Consider the following 22354-nt stretch of genomic DNA (forward strand, 5'->3'; position numbering starts at 1 on the left):
ACATTAAAATAGTGTTACTGCATTTTTTGTAATGCTTAATTTTTTGTTATATATTATACTTTTAATTCTTTAAATGTTAATGCAAACCTATAATCTCTTGTTTTGCAGCCAGATGCGTTTAAGAAATGTCTGAAGGCATTAAGGTATGTGTTGGTCTCAGTAATGAGTGTGTGGCATCATGCGAAAATGGGTCTTTTTATGCCCCTGGTAGGTAGGCATATAGCAGTTGAACTGTCCGTCAGTATGTCTGTCTGTCCGTCCGTCCAAAAAAAACACTTTAACGTTGGCCATTACTTTTGCAATATTGAAGATAGCAACTTGATATTTGGCATGCATGTGTATCTCATGAAGCTGCACATTTTGAGTGGTGGAAGTTCAAGGTCAAGGTTATCCTTTAAGGTCAAAGGTCAATTTTTTTATTTTTTTTCAAAGCGGCGTTCTCATGAAGCTGCACATTTTGAGTGGTGGAAGTTCAAGATCAAGTTCATCCGTCAAGGCCAAAGGTAAAAAAAAATATTCTTTCAAAGCGGCGCAATAGGGGGCATTGTGTTTCTGACGAACACATCTCTTGTTTGTGTCTGCATTTACATTAAAGTATTATTCTTATATACACGTATGTAGCAAAAGCGTTAATATGTATTGATAATTATTTGTATGCCCCCGGTAGGATGGCATTTAGCAGTTGAACTGTCTGTCAGTCGGTCTGTCTTTCAGTCTGTGCGTCCGCCCCAAAACTTTGACATTGCCCATAACTTTTGCAATATTGAAGATAGCAACTTGATATTTGGCATGCATGTGTATCTCATAGAGTTGCAATTTTTGAGTGGTGAAAGGCCAATGTCAAGGTCATCCTTCAAGTCCAAAGGTCAAATATATGGCTTCAAAGCGACGCAGTAGGAGGCATTGTGTTTCTGACAAACACATCTCTTGTATGTTAAGGTTCATATTTTTATTGGCTAATATTGAGCTCAGTTTTTCATGATAAAGCAATACTACAGTTTGTCAATGTTGCCTTCTGTGTGTGTTTAATTCTCTGGTACAGATTAATGTGTAACATCTGTTTTTACTGCAGGTTTTCACCTTAAAATTAACAATTGAGTTGACCTGCAATTTATCAGAGGTACGCTCCTGTTTTGTTTTCAGAAATTCAGGTAAACATTTGCGTTCAACATCTTGAAGTGCTCAAACTGCATTGACCAATCTTTTGTTTATGCCCCCTGTTGTATTAATACAACCATACTGCTTCATGCATAACTTAAGGATTGCGTGCAAGTTAAAATCCAGGATTTCTTGATGTGTGCAACAAGTAAATATTAATGCAACTACTAAAGATATTCAGTGATTTTTTTTGTTTAAATGTTTGGCCTCTAGGAGGACCCTTTCCCAATGGAAAAAGTGTATGTTTGGCCCAAAAAGGACCTGAACATTCCAAATTAAATGTTTTTCATTCAACATTTTTTTTTTTAAGTATTTGTTATTTAAAAAATCAAGAACACTAATTTCTCCATATTATTCAAAACAACAAGACATTTCTTAGTGCAATTAAAGACCCAGCTTCATTCCCAAATGGTGAAAAACACACAAATATTCGTTTGATACTTCACTCATGTCTTTGAGATTATCATTTGAGGTCACCAAGACTTACAGTGGTGTAAAGGATATGGTGTCGGCCTAGCGATTGGGAGGTCCTTACAGTGGTGTAAAGGATATGGTGTCCGCCTAGCGATTGGGAGGTCCTTACAGTGGTGTAAAGGATATGTTGTCCGCCTAGCGATTGGGAGGTCCTTACAGTGGTGTAAAGGATACGGTGTCCGCCTAGCGATTGGGAGGTCACAGGTTTGATCCTCACAGTGGGAGCGTTCTTTAGATCTCCCCCATAGACACCAGGTACTTGTTTCTAGTCCCAGGAAACAGACTCAAGAGCGTTTCAAATAAGCCTGAGGCTTTATATGCAATCGAGCTAAATTAAATAGGTTTAAGCTAACAAAGACTTACAACTTGAGATATGGCCCCATCACTTGCTCATTGGCATGATTTTCTTGTCAGTGACGAAGCAATGCAGTGTTTTTTGTAACACAGTTTGACCAAACTCAAGTTAAGCAATTACTGTTCATTTGGTTTGCATTTATTATTATTTACCTCTTTTTTTGTAACTGACTTTTTTAATTGCAGTCAGTATCTCGGGGGTACTGTTGCAATGAGCATAACAGCTTTTTAATGTGAAATAATTATCTTTATTTATCCCACATTTCAGTGCAGGCAGTACCATGGGTGTTTTCGCAATGAGCTTATCAGCTTTTCTGTTTATAATCCCACATTTGACTGTAAGCCTTTTATTTAACAATAACATTTAATAAAAGGTTTGCAAACATATAGGCGCAATATGTGTGTGTATGTGTGTTTGGAAAATATATTTTCACCATATAATAATACGTACATGGGTGTTATGTACAAAGCAGGTCAAGATCATGTACTTGAAGGGTGATAATAACTGCAGGCCTTTGCATGGATGTTGTTTATTTTCATTTCACCCACATTTTTCTGGAGGACTAACGATGTGGTATTGTTTTTTTACATTGAGCTCACATTTCTCTGCAGACTTTAAAATAGGGTGTCTTCATTTCACCAACATTTCTATGAAGGCCTTGCCATTGTAATGTGTATGTTGTTGCCCACATTTCACCCACATTTCTATGCAGACCATACCATCCTACATTTCACCCACATTTTACTACAGGCAGTAATATGGGGTTTTGTTTAATCCCACATTTTTCCACAGACCGTACCATGGTGTGTTGTTGCTACAAGACGAGCAGACACTGCTGGACTCACTTCCTGTCGACTGCACCCCGGCGCTGACCCGGTTCATCCAGGTGGCAAGTCCAATGCGAAGCCTACAAACCCTGGCCCTGGAGGCTGATCTAAGCTTGTTCCAGGTTATTATTATGATAAAAACCATTTATTATGCAAAAGTATTGTCTTATTATTCACTGGCTTTGCTGGCAGACCAAAGCTTGTTCCAGGTTATTATTATGATAAAAACCATTTATTTTGCAAAAGTATTGTCTAATTATTCACTGGCTTTGCTGGCAGACCAAAGCTGGTTCCAGGTTATTATTGTCTAATTATTCACTGGCTTTGCTGGCAGACCAAAGCTTGTTCCAGGTTATTATTGTCTAATTATTCACTGGCTTTGCTGTCAGACCAAAGCTAGTTCCAGGTTATTATTGTCTAATTATTCACTTGCTTTGCTGGCAGACCAAAGCTGGTTCCAGGTTATTATTGTCTAATTATTCACTGGCTTTGCTGGCAGACCAAAGCTGGTTCCAGGTTATTATTGTCTAATTATTCACTGGCTTTGCTGGCAGACCAAAGCTGGTTCCAGGTTATTATTGTCTAATTATTCACTGGCTTTGCTGGCAGACCAAAGCTGGTTCCAGGTTATTATTGTCTAATTATTCACTAGCTTTGCTGGCAGACCAAAGCTGGTTCCAGGTTATTATTGTCTAATTATTCACTGGCTTTGCTTGCAGACCAAAGCTTGTTCCAGGTTATTATTGTCTAATTATTCACTGGCTTTGCTGGCAGACCAAAGCTGGTTCCAGGTTATTATTGTCTAATTATTCACTGGCTTTGCTTGAACACCAAAGCTGGTTTCAGGTTGTTATTGTCTAATTATTCACTGGCTTTGCTGGCAGACCAAAGCTGGTTCAAGGTTATTATTGTCTAATTATTCACTGGCTTTGCTGGCAGACCAAAGCTGGTTCCAGGTTATTATTGTCTAATTATTCACTTGCTTTGCTGGCAGACCAAAGCTTGTTCCAGGTTATTATTGTCTAATTATTCACTGGCTTTGCTGGCAGACCAAAGCTTGTTCCAGGTTATTATTGTCTAATTATTCACTCGCTTTGCTGGCAGACCAAAGCTGGTTCCAGGTTATTATTGTCTAATTATTCACTGGCTTTGCTGGCAGACCAAAGCTGGTACCAGGTTATTATTGTCTAATTATTCACTGGCTTTGCTGGCAGACCAAAGCTGGTTCCATGTTATTATTGTCTAATTATTCACTAGCTTTGCTGGCAGACCAAAGCTGGTTCCAGGTTATTATTGTCTAATTATTCACTGGCTTTGCTTGCAGACCAAAGCTGGTTCCACGTTATTATTATGATAACAATTATTTTTTTCCACACTCTGGGAAAAAGGGGCTTAATTCATGTGAGTAAAATGTCTTCCCATATTAGCCTGTGCAGTCCCCACAGGCTAATCAGGAGCGACACTTTCTGCTTGTATTGTATTTTTCGTTAAAATGATTTTTTTTATAGCAAGAATTCAGTTGAGGTGTAAAGTGTTGTCCGAACTGCACAGGCTAATCTGATAAAACATTTATGCACTTGCTTTACATGTTCACAGAGAACGAGGCTACTTTATTTTGCAAATTTATTCTCTAGTTCTCTGCACTGGCCCTGTTCCAGGTTATTACAGGTATCATGATTTTAACCATTTATTTTGCACAATTATTATCTAGTTATGCCGCTCTTTGAAGTCTTAACAGGCTACTCTGGGATGACACTTTCTACTTAAACTAGATATGTTGTAAGATAAGAAAAGTTCTTTAAACAAAAAATACAATTAAAGCAGGAAGCACCATCCCTGAATAGCCTGTGTGGACTGCAGAGTGTAATCTGCGCTGGCTCTTTACCCTCATGCTTTAAACCCCGTTTTCCAGAGCAACGCTTATTTATTTGCAATATTATTATCTAGTTACAATGCTTTGGCCCTATAGGCTCAGCTTCTTCCAGGTTATCATAAATTGAAACCATTTATTAATTTTATTATTAAAAGTGAACTGCGACAATCAAAGACAAGAGTTATAAAAACTATGGTTATTGATAATTTCCTATACAAAATATCTTTAAAGTGTATTGAAACCAACAATAGAGCATCTGATCATCATACTATTAATTAATGCATGTGCGTAAAGTGTCGTCCCAGATTAGCTTCTGCAGTACGCACAGGCTAATCAGGGACAACACTACTAGCATAAACTGGATTTTTGATAAGATGAGACTTTCTTAAAATGAAAAGTATAAAAGGGGAAAGTGTCGTCCCTGATTAGCCTGTGAACATGCATTATGCCCAGTTTTCTCACTTACATTATTTACATTATTTGGCTCTTCTGTGACAAGCAAACATTTTGTTTATGTGACAAGAACAAAAAATGATATCCAGAATGTTCTCCAACAGCTCTTGTCACCTAATACCGCCATCTGCTAAAAATACTTCTATTACTAAAAATTGATTTTTTATACAAATGAAAAAATGCCAAATGAGGATCAGTGGTGGGGTGGGGGAAGAAGTTGTGTTGGTATGAAGGCCATCAACTGAGGATACGGTGGTGGGGGTGGAGGTAGAAGTTGTGTTGGTATGAAGGCCATCAAATGAGGATACGGTGGTGGGGGTGGGGGTAGAAGTTGTGTTGGTATGAAGGCCATCAACTGAGGATACGGTGGTGGGTGTGGGGGTAGAAGTTGTGTAGGTATGAAGGCCATCAACTGAGGATACAGTGGTGAGGGTGGGTGTAGAAGTTGTGTAGGTATGAAGGCCATCAACTGAGGATACGGTGGTGGGGGTGGGGGTAGAAGTTGTGTTGGTATGAAGGCCATCAACTGAGGATACGGTGGTGGGGGTGGGGGTAGAAGTTGTGTAGGTATGAAGGCCATCAACTGAGGATACAGTGGTGGGGGTGGGGGAAGAAGTTGTGTAGGTATGAAGGCCATCAACTGAGGATACGGTGGTGGGGGTGGGTGTAGAAGTTGTGTTGGTATGAAGGCCATCAACTGAGGATACGGTGGTGAGGGTGGGTGTAGGAGTTGTGTAGGTATGAAGGCCATCAACTGAGGATACGGTGGTTAGGGTTGGGGGTAGAAGTTGTGTTGGTATGAAGGCCATCAACTGAGGATACGGTGGTGGGGGTGGGTGTAGAAGTTGTGTTGGTATGAAGGCGATCAACTGAGGATACAGTGGTGGGGGTGGGGGTAGAAGTTGTGTTGGTATGAAGGCCATCAACTGAGGATACGGTGGTGGGGGTGGGGGTAGAAGTTGTGTAGGTATGAAGGCCATCAACTGAGGATACGGTGGTGGGGGTGGGGGTAGAAGTTGTGTTGGTATGAAGGCCATCAACTGAGGATACTGTGGTGGCGATGGGGGTAGAAGTTGTGTTGGTATGAAGGCCATCAACTGAGAATACAATGGTGGGGGTGGGGGTAGAAGTTGTGTTGGTATGAAGGCCATCAACTGAGGATACGGTGGTGGGGGTGGGGGAAGAAGTTGTGTTGGTATGAAGGCCATCAACTGAGAATACAGTGGTGGGGCGGGGGTAGAAGTTGTGTTGGTATGAAGGCCATCAACTGAGAATACAGTGGTGGGGGTGGGGGTAGAAGTTGTGTTGGTATGAAGGCCATCAACTGAGGATACGGTGGTGGGGGTGGGGGTAGAAGTTGTGTTGGTATGAAGGCCATCAACTGAGGATTAGGTGGTGGGGGTGGGGGTAGAAGTTGTGTTGGTATGAAGGCCATCAACTGAGGAAACAGTGGTGGGGGTGGGGGTAGAAGTTGCGTTGGTATGAAGGCCATCAACTGAGGATACAGTGGTGGTGGTGGGGGTAGAAGTTGTGTTGGTATGAAGGCCATCAACTGAGGATACAGTGGTAGGGGTGGGGGTAGAAGTTGTGTTGGTATGAAGGCCATCAACTGAGAATACAGTGGTGAGGGTGGGGGTAGAAGTTGTGTTGGTATGCAGGCCATCAACTTAGAATACAGTGATGGGGATGGGGGTAGAAGTTGTGTTGGTATGAAGGCCATCAACTGAGGATACAGTGGTGGGGTGGGGGTAGAAGTTGTGTTGGTATGAAGGCAATCAACTGAGGATACGGTGGTGGGGGTGGGTGTAGAAGTTGTGTTGGTATGAAGGCCATCAACTGAGGATACAGTGGTGGGGGTGGGGGTAGAAGTTGTGTTGGTATGAAGGCCATCAACAGAGGATATGGTGGTGGCGGTGGGGGTAGAAGTTGTGTTGGTATGAAGGCCATCAACTGAGGATACGGTGGTGGGGGTGGGGGTAGAAGTTGTGTTGGTATGAAGGCCAGCAACTGAAGATACGGTGGTGGGGGTGGGGGTAGAAGTTGTGTTGGTATGAAGGCCATCAACAGAGGATACGGTGGTGGGGGTGGGTGTAGAAGTTGTGTTGGTATGAAGGCCATCAACAGAGGATACAGTGGTGGGGGTGGGGGTAGAAGTTGTGTTGGTATGAAGGCCAGCAACTGAGGATACGGTGGTGGGGGTGGGTGTAGAAGTTGTGTTGGTATGAAGGCCATCAACTGAGGATACAGTGGTGGGGGTGGGGGTAGAAGTTGTGTTGGTATGAAGGCCATCAACTGAGGATACAGTGGTGGGGGTTGGGGTAGAAGTTGTGTTGGTATGAAGGCCATCAACTGATGATACGGTGGTGGGGGTGGGGGTAGAAGTTGTGTTGGTATGAAGGCCAGCAACAGAGGATATGGTGGTGGGGGTGGGGGTAGAAGTTGTGTTGGTATGAAGGCCAGCAACAGAGGATACAGTGGTGGGGGTGGGGGTAGAAGTTGTGTTGGTATGAAGGCCAGCAACAGGATGTCAGAGCCTTGCTCTGGATATTCATGCATGTACGTAAAGTGTTGTCCTTTGTACGTTAAGTGTTGTCCTATGTACGTAAAGTGTTGTCCTATGTACGTAAAGTGTTGTCCTATGTACGTAAAGTGTTGTCCTAGATAAGCTTTTGCAATCTTCACAGGCTTATCAGGGATGACACTTTCTGCTGTTACTGAATTTTCACAAAGAGACTTAAATATAAATACCATTAGTTTTTACACAGAAAGTGTCGTCTCTGTGCAGACTCAGCGGTTGTCAGATGGGTGAGCCTCGTTCTGGGAAAACCAGGCTGAATGCATGTGCGTTAGCTCAGGCTAAACAGGGATCAAACGGCATTTTTGTTTAGAATAGATTTACATAAAATTACATAAAAGTGCAAAGTGTTGCAGACTGCGCATGGTTATCTGGGACGACACTTTAAGCACATGAGTTTAGCCCAGTTTTTTCCCTGAACGAGAGTCATTACATACATAAGACAGACCCCTGTTTTCCCTGCCCCTAACAGGTGTTCCAGCTAGCGTGTCACCTGGTGTACTGGGCCAAGGCCTTCATCATCTACCCACTGTGTGAGACCAACATCTTCATCCTGTCACCGACAGCCAACACACATGTGTGAGTCAGAAATATGTTAAACTTGAAAGTGTGTGATTCAGCACTATATTTAACTTGAGAGTGTGTGAGAAAGCACTTTGTTTAACTTGAGAATGTGTGAGTCAGCACTATGTTTAACTTGAAAGTGTGTGAATCAGAACTATGTTTAACTTTAAAGTGTGTGATTCAGCACTATATTTAACTGGAAAGTGTGTGAGTCAGCACTACGTTTTACTTGAAAGTGTGTGAGTCAGCACTATGTTTTACTTGAAAGTGTGTGAGTCAGCACTATGTTTTACTTGAAAGTGTGTGATTCAGCACTATATTTAACTGAAAAGTGTGTGAGTCAGCACTATGTTTTACTTTAAAGTGTGTGATTCAGCACTATATTTAACTGGAAAGTGTGTGAGTCAGCACTATGTTTTACTTGAAAGTGGGTGAGTCAGCACTATGTTTTACTTGAAAGGTTGTGAGTCAGCACTATATTTAACCTGAAAGTTAGAAAAAATAAAACTTATGAAGAATATTGTTAAATTTAATTTTGATGACCAAATATCTGGCTCTTGGGCATTAGTGTCTGTCACATATTAGCCTGTGAAGTCCACGCAGGCTAATCAGAGACTACACTTTACCCTTATAATAGATTTTTGTTAAGAAGAGACTTTGAAACAAAAAATAAAATAAAAGCAGTAATTTTTTTCTCTGATTAGCATGTGTGGACAGTGCAGGCTAATCTAGGAAAGAATTTATGCAAATGCATTAAGCCCTGTTTTTCCAAGGCATGTTCATATACAAACAGCAGGTTTAATCTTCCTTTCAGCTCATCCAAACTCGTAGAGGAATTCACGCAGCAATTTCCAGGGTGTTCCCTGCCAGTCCAGCTAGCAGAGTTCTCCTTCCCCACTCAGCTACGGGACGCACACTCCCCACTGAGTAACCATGGAGACACGGTAAACTTGACATTGACCTTGTTGATAGGCTAGTAATCAAACCCCTGGATACGGTAATTGAACCAGCAATCCTCAGACAGATTTTTATATCAAGTCCAGAGCTCTACCAACTTACGCATCCTGGTTTTAAGAATTTGTTACTCATCAACTAGAGTTTATAGGAACAGTCTTCAGGTTGATTATTTAAGGATTTGAGTTGTGCTCTGGGAAAATGGGGTTTAATGCATGTGTGTAAAGTGTCATCAAAGATTAGCATGTGCAGTCTGCACAGGCTAATTAGGGATGACACTTTCTGCCATAACTGGATTTTTGTTAAGAAAATTATTTCTTTGAACAAAAAATTCCATAAAAGTGGACAGTTTCTTTCCTGATAAGCCTGTGTGGAATGCACAGGCTAATCTGGGACAACACTTAATGCACATTTTCACAGAGCGTGACTCATATACTTGTATCATCAAACTGGAGACTGTTCAAATAAAGGCTAGCAATTGAGTTACATTTATTCAAACCATACTGCCTCAGTTGGCAGATTTCTGGCCATGACATCTGATGATAACTGGTTTTGATTACAGGCCTTGCAACATCACTTGTGTGCGTATTCAAGTCATTAAATCTTTTTTCTGGCGATCTTTTTTATGTCCCCCACTATAGTAGTGGGGGACATATTGTTTTTGCCCAGTCTGTTTGTTGGTCTGTTGGTCCGTTGGTCTGTCTGTCTGTTTGCGCCAACTTTAACATTTTGCAATAACTTTTGCTACATTGAAGATAGCAACTTCATATTTGGCATGCATGTGTATCTCATGAAGCTGCACATTTTGAGTGGTGAAAGGTCAAGGTCAAGGTCATCCTTCAAGGTCAGAGGTCAAATATATGTGGCCAAAATCGCTCATTTTATGAATACTTTTGCAATATTGAAGATAGCAACTTGATATTTGGCATGCATGTGTATCTCATGGAGCTGCACATTTTGAGTGGTGAAAGGTCAAGGTCAAGGTCATCCTTCACAAGGTCAATGTCATCCTACAAGGTCAAACGTCATATAGGGGGACATTGTGTTTCACAAACACATCTTGTTCTACCTTTGCTTTAAGTAGGGCAATGTTTAGATACTGGCAGAAGTATGTTCCAATGTGTCCAAGATGTTAAAATGTACTATGAGTAATGCTTACGACAGAAAAGTAAAATCTTAAATTCCTCTTGTTCTGGAAAGCATTTTCTTGGAAAGGCAGTGTTAAAAATTAGCCCATTAGCTAAATAAATAGGATGATACTTACCTATTGGGGAGGTAACTTTTATTTATTTGGGCTATAAAAAGACAACACAGTACTTTTTGTTGCTATGTTCTGTTTTACCAGTGGTGGGCGTGCAGAATGGTTATTACACACTGTGTTGAATAAGAACTAGTCAGAAAAGCATGATATATAGGTTACAAGGATCGCTAAGAGGAATTTTAGGACTGATCATCAATGCTTTCAGGGTTCGCACAAGGCTTGAAAAGTGCTTGAAAACGAGTCCTAGGCTTGAAAAGCCCTTGAACAAAGGTTGGCCTTGAAAAAGTGCTTGAAAAGTGCTTATTCCATGTAAAAAAAAGCCTTGAAAATGTTTATTTCTGCTCAAAATTACATGTATCATCGCTTTAATTATAATCTTAAATCGTTCTTAAGGGAAATATTACGAAAATTATCATAAATTCCTTCGCGCAAAAAGTTGAGTACGAAATATATAAGTTTCGTACACTATTGAGTACGAAACGTTATGTGTACACGTCACAGATTATGTGTATACGTCAGAGGCTCTCCATTGTGATCAATTTTCGCGAGTGAAAACGCAGCAATGGGGATGTGTCATTTCAAACCAGGGTGGTTAACTTAATATTCCTGGGTACAGAAAACAAATGACATTCAAAAAGCACATTGTCGGGTCTGTATGAAGACCGTTGATGTCAGGGGATGGGGGAAAGCGCTTTGAAAAGCCACGAGAAAGGGGAAACCCACAAAGAAAACATGAAATTGAGAAGCAATGTGTTTGTTTGTAATAACTTTAAAAAGTAAATACATACAGTCAGTACACCAGTTTAGAATCGCCCGGCAAAAACGTTTATTCTTTTTACCACAATAATTTTTTCGGGATTTAGTGTCAATGTGAGAAGATGTAAAAATTAAGGGTAATATTTATTTTGTATGATAACAGGTTAGGTCAGACGGCATATGCAGTTTTTTGTCATAAATAGCCAATTAAAGTTCAACCTTAGGAAAATAATTAAAAATCATTCAGCTTACAGAATTAGTATTTCAAAACATTGTCATAGCATTTGTTTTCAATCAGCAAAAAACTTATTTGAAAATAATAAAGCCTTCTATATCCATATGCACATTTCAAAACATAACTCATTCAATCAGTTCCGGTTAACTTTTTGCTGCATTTTTCCATCCTGTAAGCTATTTACAAAAGATTTCTTGCTAAAACTTTGTTAATTTATTCCTTTACCTAATGTATACCTTAGACACTTATCATTTTGTTTTTATTGGGGCATTATGGAAAATTAAATACAAATTAATCGGAACTGCTGATTATCGGGAACTGGTTGACAAACTGTATGTGAGACTCATTGAGTTAAGGATGGATAACATGTATGTAATAACTAGAAATAACATGTATGAGTTATTGTGGAATAAGTTAAATTTGTTTGAGCAAATAAATGATATTTACTGTGTTAAACTTGCTTGAAAATGCACTTTTTTAAGGAAACTAACCTACGGTTCTTGGCCTTGAAAATGAAAATTTGGCCTTGAAAAGTCCTTGAAAAGTGCTTGAATTTAGGTTTGAGAATTCTGTTTGAACCATGGCTTTTAATGTTGACAGCTGTGTTCACCAATAAATGACACGGGAGGTCAGTATTGAGGGGAATTTGAAGATTGATCATCAATGCTTTGATTTCTGTCAGAAGCGTTAACCATTTATTTACAGAGGCAGTAAACACTGAGTTGACTTTTTATGCCCCCGGATTGAATGATCGGAGGTATATTGTTTTTGGCCTGTCTGTCATTGTATGTGTGAGTGTCTGTCCAGACACCTTGGTCATAACTTTTGCAAAATTGAAGATAGCAACTTGATATTGGGAATGCATGTGTATTTCATGGAGCTGCACATTTTGAGTGGTTAATGGTTAAGGTCAAGGTCATCCTTCAAGGTCAAAGGTCAAATATATGGTTTCAAATGAGCACAGTAGGGGGCATTGTGTTTCACAAACACAGCTCTTGTTTGGATTGATAATTAATGCTTTTATTTATGTTTATGTTTTCCATTAACTTAAGGAAGATGTAAACACTGAGTGAATCTTTGGATTGATGATCATCAATTCATTTACTTATGACAGCAGTGTTTATTATATTAATAACCTGCAACGGGGAAGCAACTACTGAGGGGATTTCTTGGATTTTTCATCAATACTTTATCTAATGACTAAACTGCGTGCCATTCACCCAATTTAAGGATTTGGGATTGCTCATTATTGCTTTGACTTATACCAGCAGTGTTAAAAATTAACCACTGATGGGAGTTTCGAGTTATTTATCATCCATACTCCCCAATATTTTCACTATTTTGGAGGTCCCCGTGGTGTAGTAGATATGGTGTCTAATTAACCCAGGAAGTCACGGGTTCGTAAGGGTGTCACCATACGCTCACCGTACGATACAATATGTATCGCCTACAGTGTGTACGATACAATACGTATCGCGATACGTATCGTCAAATGGAAACAACATGCAAACCATTTAAAACCATTTTTCAATTTTATTTGAAGACCTCTACTTATGTGTCATAGAATATACAAAATACCATATAATGCCATGAAAGTACACGAATTGACAATTAGTTATTATTATTTACAAATCTAAAACTTTGATTAAATATGAAAAATATGGACTGCTTTATGTTTCTTTTACTTCGATAGATTATTAAAGTTAAAAATAAAACGTGTTTACCGACTAGTCAAAAATTTCCAAGCGCAATTCGTAGAACCAGTCAAATATTGCACCTTGTTTCGTGACGTAGGCGACACAGTACATTTTTGAGTGGTTGAAATTTAATTTTAATGATTTCAAAGATTTTGCGAAATTCTCAGCGGAATCACAAAATTACAGCTCCTGCTTAGGAAATTCGTAGCGACTGAAGTTGTGATATAAAGCAAATGTTTATACAAAATAAACGCCTGCCACTTTCTTACTGATAACACAAAATGCTTCCATATTTTTTACTGTACGGACTCGGAGGCGTATCGTGAACCGTACCGAGGGGAGGCTATTACGATATACCTTGACACCCTTACGGGTTCGATCATCACTGTTGGAGCGCTCTTTATATCTCCCCCAGAGACACCAAGTACTTGTTCTAGTCCCAGGAAACGGACTTGAGAGCATTTAAATTTAGCCTTAGGCTTTTTATGCAATTAAGCTACCAGCTTCTGACCAAGCTGAACAATTGGGCTTAATGCATGTGCCTAAAGTCTCATCCCAGATTAGCCTGTGCAGTCAACACAGGCGAATCAGGGACGACACTTTCGGCCTTTATTAAATGTATGTTTATATCAGGGGACAAAAATTCCACTCGTCCGCTCGTATTGACGAGTGAATTCTTGAAAGGACGAGTGAATTTCCCTAAAGCTCTCGTCCTACAGGACGAGTGAAAAAAAACTGATGTTAAAATATATATTTTCTGACCAGTAAGACTCTTTTTCATTAAATAAAATCATTTCTTAAAGCATATCTATTCTGAAAGTAGAACGATAATGAACCAGAAATCGTAATTGAAAATTTCATACAGCGTTGTTATGCGAGACTGTGTCCCGAGTAAATATTGGCTTTTTGGTGTAAACTTTGCGCGTCCATGTTGACAGGGAACCATCTGACTTCATTCACTGTAAGTATTGATTTTTTTAAAGAATTATTTTACTGCGAAGTTCGGTTTTAAACCAGTCTGAATTTCATATGAAATATGTCTGACATACGAGCGTTCTTTAAAGGGGGCACGAGCGATGTTCAACCATCCGAAATGGAAAGCACGCAAGCATTAGAAAAAGGAAAAAACAAATTTGTCTTCATTTATTTATTTTGTGTTCCTCATAAATAAAGTAAGTTAACATTTCTTCTGTGATCAGCTGGCACGAATAACTAAGTAAGCAGCATTTTAGCAGTGATATAGGAAACATTGCTAGTCATATCAGTCCTTTGCAATCTTTCTTTCACACATATTTGAAGGACAAGTGCATGTGTTTGCAGGACGAGTGAAAATTTTAATGCACTTGTCCTGCAGGACGAGTGCAATTTATAAATATTTTTGTCCCCTGGTTTATATGAAGTCTCTTTTGATCAAAAATCCAGTTTTTGCGGATAATGTTGTCCTTGATTAGCTTGTGATTAGACTAGATTAGACTGCACAGGCTAATCTGGGATAACACTTTACGCACATGCATTAAGCCCAGTTTTCTCTGACCAAGGCCTATATGCTTGGATGTGTTCACAGGAGCTCATGGTGCAGATAGTTGTGTGGATGTTGAAGCACCAGCTGCTGACCCAGCTACACACCTACGTGTTCTTTGTGCCCCCTGTGCAGGGTCAAGGTCACAGACACAAGATGAGCGAAGGGAGCAGAAGCAGCAGCACCCCAAGGTTGCCTTTCAGGCAACATGAGGAATATGTGGGCATCTTCGAGTCAGGCCTCCAAAGATCTCCTAGCCTGTCTGATGCGGCTTCTGGTACAGTGATTTAGAGTTTATGTGAGGCTTTCTATGGGCAAACTGGGCTTTATGCATGTGCATTAAGTGCCATCCCAGATTTGAGACAATTTTTAATGCACGTGTATTAACCCTTTACCACTTAGATACTTATTTGTATGCCCCTGGATCGAATGATCGGGGCTATATTGTTTTTGGCCTGTCTGCCTGTCTGTCTTTTTGTTTGTCTGTCTGTCTGTCTGTCTGCCTGCCTGCCTGCCTGCCTTAACTTTAACCTTGGTCATAACTTTTGCATTATTGAAGATAGGAAGTTGATATTTGGCATGCATGTGTATCTCATGGAGCTGCACATTTTGAGTGGTGAAAGGTCAAGGTCATCCTTCAAGGTCAAAGGTCAAATATATGGCTTCAAAGCGGCACATTAGGGGGCATTGTGTTTTTGACAAAAACATGTCTTGTTTAGTTTGTAGTCCCTTAGAAAGTTAGATTCAATTTAAGACCGTCCTTACTAGATTCAAGTTTTAAATGCTTCATTTCAAATCCTAAGATACTGATGAGCAGTAAACAGCATAAAAACTGAACAGACTGCGAGTTACTCGCAGGTTTTACTCGCAGGTTGTTCTGGTTTTATGCTGTTTGCACTTAGCCACTTTCACTTTGCTTCTGAGTGGGAATGGTTAAGCCAAGTTTCCCCTGTATGAGGCTAAATGAGATATACATGTAGAGTTGAGTGTGAAGTTGTTGTATCTTCCATATAGAGTTGAGTGTGAAGTTGTTGTATCTTCCGTTGTCTTCAGTTGCCATTCGAGCACTCTCAAAGTCTTGATTACTGCATCATTTTTTAGAAAGATCATCAGGACATGTTTCGCCATGCTATCTCAGAACTGTTAATAGCTGTGTCTAGTAACCTATAAACTTTGGTCAGTTTGAAAGAAAGCTAATTAAGAAATCATGTTTATGACAACCACACCCATACCCATCTACGCAGAAGGGTATATGCTTTGCATCGGTTGGTCAGATTGTCAGATGATTCCATTATTGGTCGGTAGACCTTTTTGTTTTTTGATGATATGTTGACACTTTTTTGCCTATGATCATCCAAATTGCGATGCAGGTACATGTAACTTTGGAGTACAGGAAGATGTCTATCAATATTGAGGTCAACATGTCAAAGGTAAACTATCAATATTGAGGTCAACATGTCAAAGATCAACTATCAATATTGAGGTCTACATGTCAAAGGTCAGCTATCAATATTGAGGTCAACATGTCAAAGATTAACTATCAATATTGAGGTCAACATGTCAAAGGTCAACAATCAATGTTGAGGTCAACATGTCAAAGGTCAACTATCAATATTGAGGTCAACATGTCAAAGGTCAACTATCAATATTGAGGTCAATATGTCAAAGGTCAACTATCAATATTTAGGTATACATGTCAACGGTCTACTATCAATATTAAGGTCAACATGTCAAAGGTCAAGATCACACTTGTAACATGAAATGGGCTGTTCTCTGTGAAAAGGGGGTTTAATGCATGTGTGTAAATAGCCGTTCCAGCTTTTATGATATTGTTTGTTTCAAGAAAGTCTCTTCTTAGCAAAAATCAAGTTTTTGCGGAAAGCTTCGTTCCTGATTAGCCTGTGAGTGTGGACTGCACATGCTTATCTGGTAAAATACTTTACGCACATGCATTAAACCATTGAACTCCCTTTTCACATAGCACTGCTCAGATGTAATTTGTCTCATAGTACATCCTACTACACCACTATGACCTCTAATTACATCATTAGAAAGTAATGCATTTTGAGGGCGGGGAGTCAAAGTGGCACACATTTCAGCTTGGTTTCCATGGGCTGAACAATATATAAAAAGTCTGAAGACACAATTTGGCTTTGGGATACAGACACATATATTTGAAGTCATGTAACTAAGAATGAGTACTTAGATATTGTTCCACTCTTATTTAAGTAATTTGTATTTTAGGAACTAGAGATAGAAAAGCATAACAGTCATAACAGAAATATACAAGCCTTGCTCTGGGAAAACGGGGCTTAATGCATAAGCAAAAACTGTCGTCCCAGATTAGCATATGCAGTCTGCAGAGGCTAATCATTTTAGCAACAAAAAACCCGCAAATGTTGTCCTTGATTAGTCTGTGGGGACTGCACAGGCTAATTGGGGACAACACTTAAGACACATGCATTAAGCCCTGTTTACCCTGAGGGCGGCTCATATGTTTAAACTTTTATACGAAAAGAAAGTACTAGTAAAATAAAATATACCGAACATATATGTTATTTTTAGCTCACCTGAGCACAACGTGCTCATGGTGAGCTTTTGTGATCGCCTTTTGTCTGTCGTGCGTTGTCCGTCGTCCGTTGTGCGACCTCTTGCCTTGTTCACTCTCTAGAGGCCACATTTATTGTCCAATCTTCATGAAATTTGGTCAGAAGATTTGTCGCAATGATATCTTGGATGAGTTCAGAAATGGTAACCTTTGCTTAAAAACATGGCTGCCAAGGAGCGGGGCATTTTTCCTTATATGGCTTTATATGGCTATAGTAAAATCTTGTTTACACTCTAGAGGCCACATTTATTGTCCAATCTTCATGAAACTTAGTCAGAAGATTCATCCCAATAATATCTTGGACGGGTTTGAAAATAATGCAGGTTGGTTGAAAAACATAGCCGCCAGGGGGTGGGGCATTTTTCCTTATATGGCTATAGTAAAACCTTGTTCACTTTTGTGACACTTCTACCCTGATGTGAATATAATGATGCTCGAAGGTTTGCGTTGTGTAATTTTATTTATTATTTGACTCAAATGTCCCAGATTCGTTTCACTACTCATCAGTTAGCAAGATTATTGAAACAAGTCTTTTTCTAAAATATATCAATTTTTATTCCTGGTTAAATGATCGTATATTATTCTTATTAAAAAATTGCAACAATATGGAAGACAAGACATAATCAAGATACTCCAATCACAAATATAGTTCGTCTCAAAAGTAACTGTCCGTCTCTCCTGTACTGTCCCATGAAGCTGTTAAATTGGGATGTTCACTGTGCGAGTTGCTATCAAAATGGCTCGAAGTTTGTTAAAAAATACCCCGCTTTTATACTAATTCTTATATAAATGCTGTATAAACGGTCATGTTCTAGAAAAACGTGATGGTCTCAGCAAGTAAACAAAACTCTCCATCAACCTGTCAAAATTGTTTTTTCTAGAAGCTTTTTTGTATCTCAACCCCAGTCAACAGCAGTTTGTGGCCTGTTCAACACCCGTTTGACCGCCAAGAGCGATAGTTCGAGCCCTACATGTATAGATCATCCCATCATATGACAGTTCGAATCCTACATGTAAGATAGTTCTAATTGAGTTCAGTCAGTTTACTAGGACAAAAGTGTTAACACTCTAGAGGCCACTTTTTTTTTCGATCTTCATGAAAGTTGGTCAGAAGATTTGTCCCAATGATATCTTGGATGAGTTTGAAAATGGTAACCTTTGCTTGAAAAACATAGCTGCCAAGAGGCGGGGCTTTTTTCCTTATATGGCTATATTTGGCTATATTAAAATCTTGTTAACACTCTAGAGGCCACGTTTATTGTCCAATCTTCATGAAACTTGGCCAGAAGATTTATCCCGATAATATCTTGGACGAGTTCAAAAATGATGCCGGTTGGTTGAAAAACATGGCTTCCAGGGGGCGGGGCATTTTTCCTTATTTGGCTATACTAAAACCTTGTTAACACTGACTCTAGAGGCCACATTTATTTTCCGATCTTCATGAAACTTGGTCAGAAGATTTGTCCCAATAATATCTTGTTATCTCAGGTGAGCGACTTTGGGCCTTTCAGGCCCTCTTGTTTTTTGTTATAATTGCTTATTATATTTTATTTAGTAACCAGCGATGAAAGCATAACGCTGAGCACGCCCGGTATGCTGATTGCACAGATGTCCAAGAGCCCTTCGACTGAATTCACGGGCGAGGGAGTCACGATGCCCAAGTCGGGCGATTCAAAGGCTTATTGGCTGATACAGGAATCAGTGTGCTCTGACTTGTCTGTCGAAGAAAAGGAATGCATTTTGCGGGTACCTGCCGCCAAGAATCTTGACGATTTGAGGATGTTTACAAGGTAAGGAGTACATATACTAGTACTCTGAAACCATTATTATTCCCTGCACATTAACCTTTGTTAATTTTTTAATAAAAAAGATCTAAGAATTTAAGTTTGCAACAAATATTTATTTTCAATTTATAAAAAAATTAAGACTAATTTACTTTAGGCATGACAAACTTTAATATCTATCCTAATACAGGCACATGCCCTGTGTCTGTTTTGCATTCTAGATGAATCCAGATATTACACAGAGGGGAATACATTATACTGTTTACTTAACTGACACTTGACATTTCCTTTAAACCGCTCATGCAAGAGAGCTGTAGAAAGCTTATGTTTTAATTGAATAGTTAGGATAAGTGCTTATTGTCATCGATCTTGATAATGTCATTTTTATTGCAATACAAACAATCACATTTATGGTTTCAATAATAATGCTCGTTATTTCCTGGTGACTAAAGCCCCTTTTATGACATCAGTCTTTCAATATCTAAAAATATGTGTTTATTACAGAGAATGTAAAATCGATTTTTGTTGATTTTCATGTTGTCATATACAAAGGCATAAATACATTGGTTTAACAATTTGTAAGTTTGATGTTGTGGTTGCATAGCGGGTATTGTGTTCGCCAAGGGATGAGGAGGTCCCAGGTTTAGTCACTCAAGAGTTTTTTTGATAAAATCAATCTAAAATAAAAAGGTTTCATCTAAAATATGTGTTAAGTATATATTTTGCAGATCTGATATTTCCATCGTTTTACTTGTATATAAAAATGGCAGAAAATACTTTTACTTTTTGTGAGACCTAAGAAATACTGACCAATAACACCATGATATTCTACCAAAAATTGATTATTTGTTAGTGTTTTCACCATCCTGGCTTTCATAATCCACCCTTTAAATTACAGTTTACTCTCTTCATTCACTGACACAGTTTACACAGTACAGGGACAGTAAGAAGCCCTGTACCTAGATAATTCCACCTTTTATTTTTCTGTGTGTCACACTGTGTAAGGGGTGGGGTACAGACATTAGCCCTCTAGGACATTAGCCCCTAGGACATTAGCCTCTAGGACAAAAGCCCTTAGGACAAAAGCCCCTTCAAAAATGTGCACGCTAGGACATTAGCCCCTAGGTGTTTGAAAACGTCCAAAACTTTTTTCAAAGTAAGCATTTTTATTCTCTTTTTTTAATTTCATATGTAAATACAAACAATGTATAGCTTGTACCACACACATACATTTTAGTGTTTTTTTTACAATTTCGTTACTATTTTTTTCTTTTTTTGCAAACATTTTGCTATCTGAAACCATCCAGAAGTCTAAAATTACCATACAATTAGATACAGAAGAAACATATTGTGTTGTTGTTGCTGTTTTTAGCTCACCTGAGCGATAGCTCGGGATGAGCTATTGTGATCACTCAGCGTCCGGCGTCCGTCCGTCCGTCTGTCTGTAAACAATTTGTAAACATCTTCTTCTACTAAACCATTGAGCCAATTTCAACTAAATTTCACGTGGAGCATCCCTAGGTCATGGGACAAAAGAATTGTTAAAAAAAATTTGATCACATAACCAAGATGGCACCCATGACCATATATGGTAAAAACCTTAAAAATCTTCTTGTCAGAAACCGCTCATCAGATTTTCAAAAAATTTCACAGGGATGACCTTTGAAGGCTCCCCTGAAAAAGTTGTTCAAAGAAATTTGATTCGTCAAAAAACATGGCTGCAGGAGCTCGTTGAACTTTGCATGTTTATTCGTTTTTGCCTATTTTGTGAAAACTTTCAAAAATCTTCCACTTTTTTTGTCCGATCCTTTCCAAATTTGTACAGTGTCTTTATATCAATGAGGACACGAACCCTACACAAAATGAGCATTATTGGTCCATGAAGTACAGAATTACCTCCCCTTGAATTGAGAAAATGGTGTTTATGCAATAAAGTCCAAATTGTTCATCCAATTCTTTCCAAACTTGTTTATATATCAGATTAAAGAGAATAAAATTTTCTTTATTATGGTTTTTCTTTCATGAAAATCCATAAAGGATAAGTGTTATTAATCATTGCTTAATTAATGAACAATGCGAATTATCGGTATTGATTTTTTTCCTGACATGCCGTCCCAGATATTAACCGCTTTCAGCTGTAGACTGTGCATCAATACATCGCCGTGTTATTGACCTGAAAAATTCATACGCAGTCGGCATTAACACCGGTCATCGAGACAAATTACTGATGTGAAAACAAATCGTACATCGTAGAGGATTAAATAAACAATTACATCTGATTAAAGATTAAAGATTGCTGCCGATTTAAATCAATTTGAGTACTTTTTGCGTATATTTGATGCCGAATGGGAAGCTGTGTTTAGACTTAAGTTGAGAAAAATGGCAACGAGATACTTGCCTGTTGGTAGCTAAAGAAACTTCAGCGTACAGTTTATAATGGGTGGCCATTCCCCGCTGTAGTCTACGGGCGGGTAGTGAACTGGTTGAGAAAAGTGGAAGCTTGTAGAAAAGCGGTTTGAGAAGTTTGTAAGAAAACCCTGAATTATCAGTCTTGTGGGAAGAAGGCATTGCGTCTCCACGCAGAGGGCCCTTATCACATAAAGAATATAAGAACCATCAAGACCAACCAGGTAGGGTTTTTATTTTTTTAAACTAACACCCCGAATTTGGTCGTATTTTCTGTTGCTAAAGTTTACTGTTTATGTTGTTTTGCATCAAAAATCGGCAAGATAGATTTAGCAAATTTGCCAATTTTTTTTTATTAATAACGTACGATTCATTGATTGTGAGCTTTTAAAACATTTTGACCTTTGAATAAAGCATAAATCAGGAAAATAATTTTAACAGTAATTGAAAATACGATCAAATACGCCATTTTTGCTGACTGGGACAGGTCTTTTTAAGTTAAATAAAATGTTTTATTGTCCCCAACATATGAGCCCAGCAGCAAGAAATGTTTTTTTTTACTTTTTGTAAAACAAATATGGGCAACCTACCGTAATCCAAATTCGCCGACACCTTAATTCGACGATGTTCTATTTTTATCGATTAAATGGATGTTTATTGTCTTGGAATCATTTCAAAGTAATACAGCCGAGTTTAAAATTATTATTTTGTGCTATTAAACATTCATTATTTCTTAAATTATTTGCTAAATATTGCTTCATGTAACCGTTACATCGTCAAATTTGGGTCACACCAGGATACAATTATTTAGCATTCAAACAACGATTGGGATAAAAACTAGGGGAACCCATGCTG

General features: G+C 38.8%; 1 protein-coding gene across 2 annotated transcripts in view; it reads left to right on the plus strand.

Moving 5' to 3' along the window:
• Window positions 1-22354, plus strand: part of LOC127842364 (GATOR complex protein NPRL3-like) — a 69243-nt gene that overhangs the window by 24674 nt on the left and 22215 nt on the right. For both annotated transcript variants that reach the window (XM_052371826.1, XM_052371827.1), the window contains 6 exons: window positions 109-143; window positions 2780-2936; window positions 8188-8294; window positions 9094-9223; window positions 14747-14978; window positions 18865-19099. In XM_052371826.1, coding sequence (XP_052227786.1) covers window positions 109-143; window positions 2780-2936; window positions 8188-8294; window positions 9094-9223; window positions 14747-14978; window positions 18865-19099 — 896 coding nt within the window. The remainder of the gene's footprint in view (window positions 1-108; window positions 144-2779; window positions 2937-8187; window positions 8295-9093; window positions 9224-14746; window positions 14979-18864; window positions 19100-22354) is intronic.

The sequence above is a fragment of the Dreissena polymorpha genome, chromosome 8 (genome assembly GCF_020536995.1).
Source record: "Dreissena polymorpha isolate Duluth1 chromosome 8, UMN_Dpol_1.0, whole genome shotgun sequence".
Lineage (NCBI taxonomy): Eukaryota > Metazoa > Mollusca > Bivalvia > Myida > Dreissenidae > Dreissena > Dreissena polymorpha.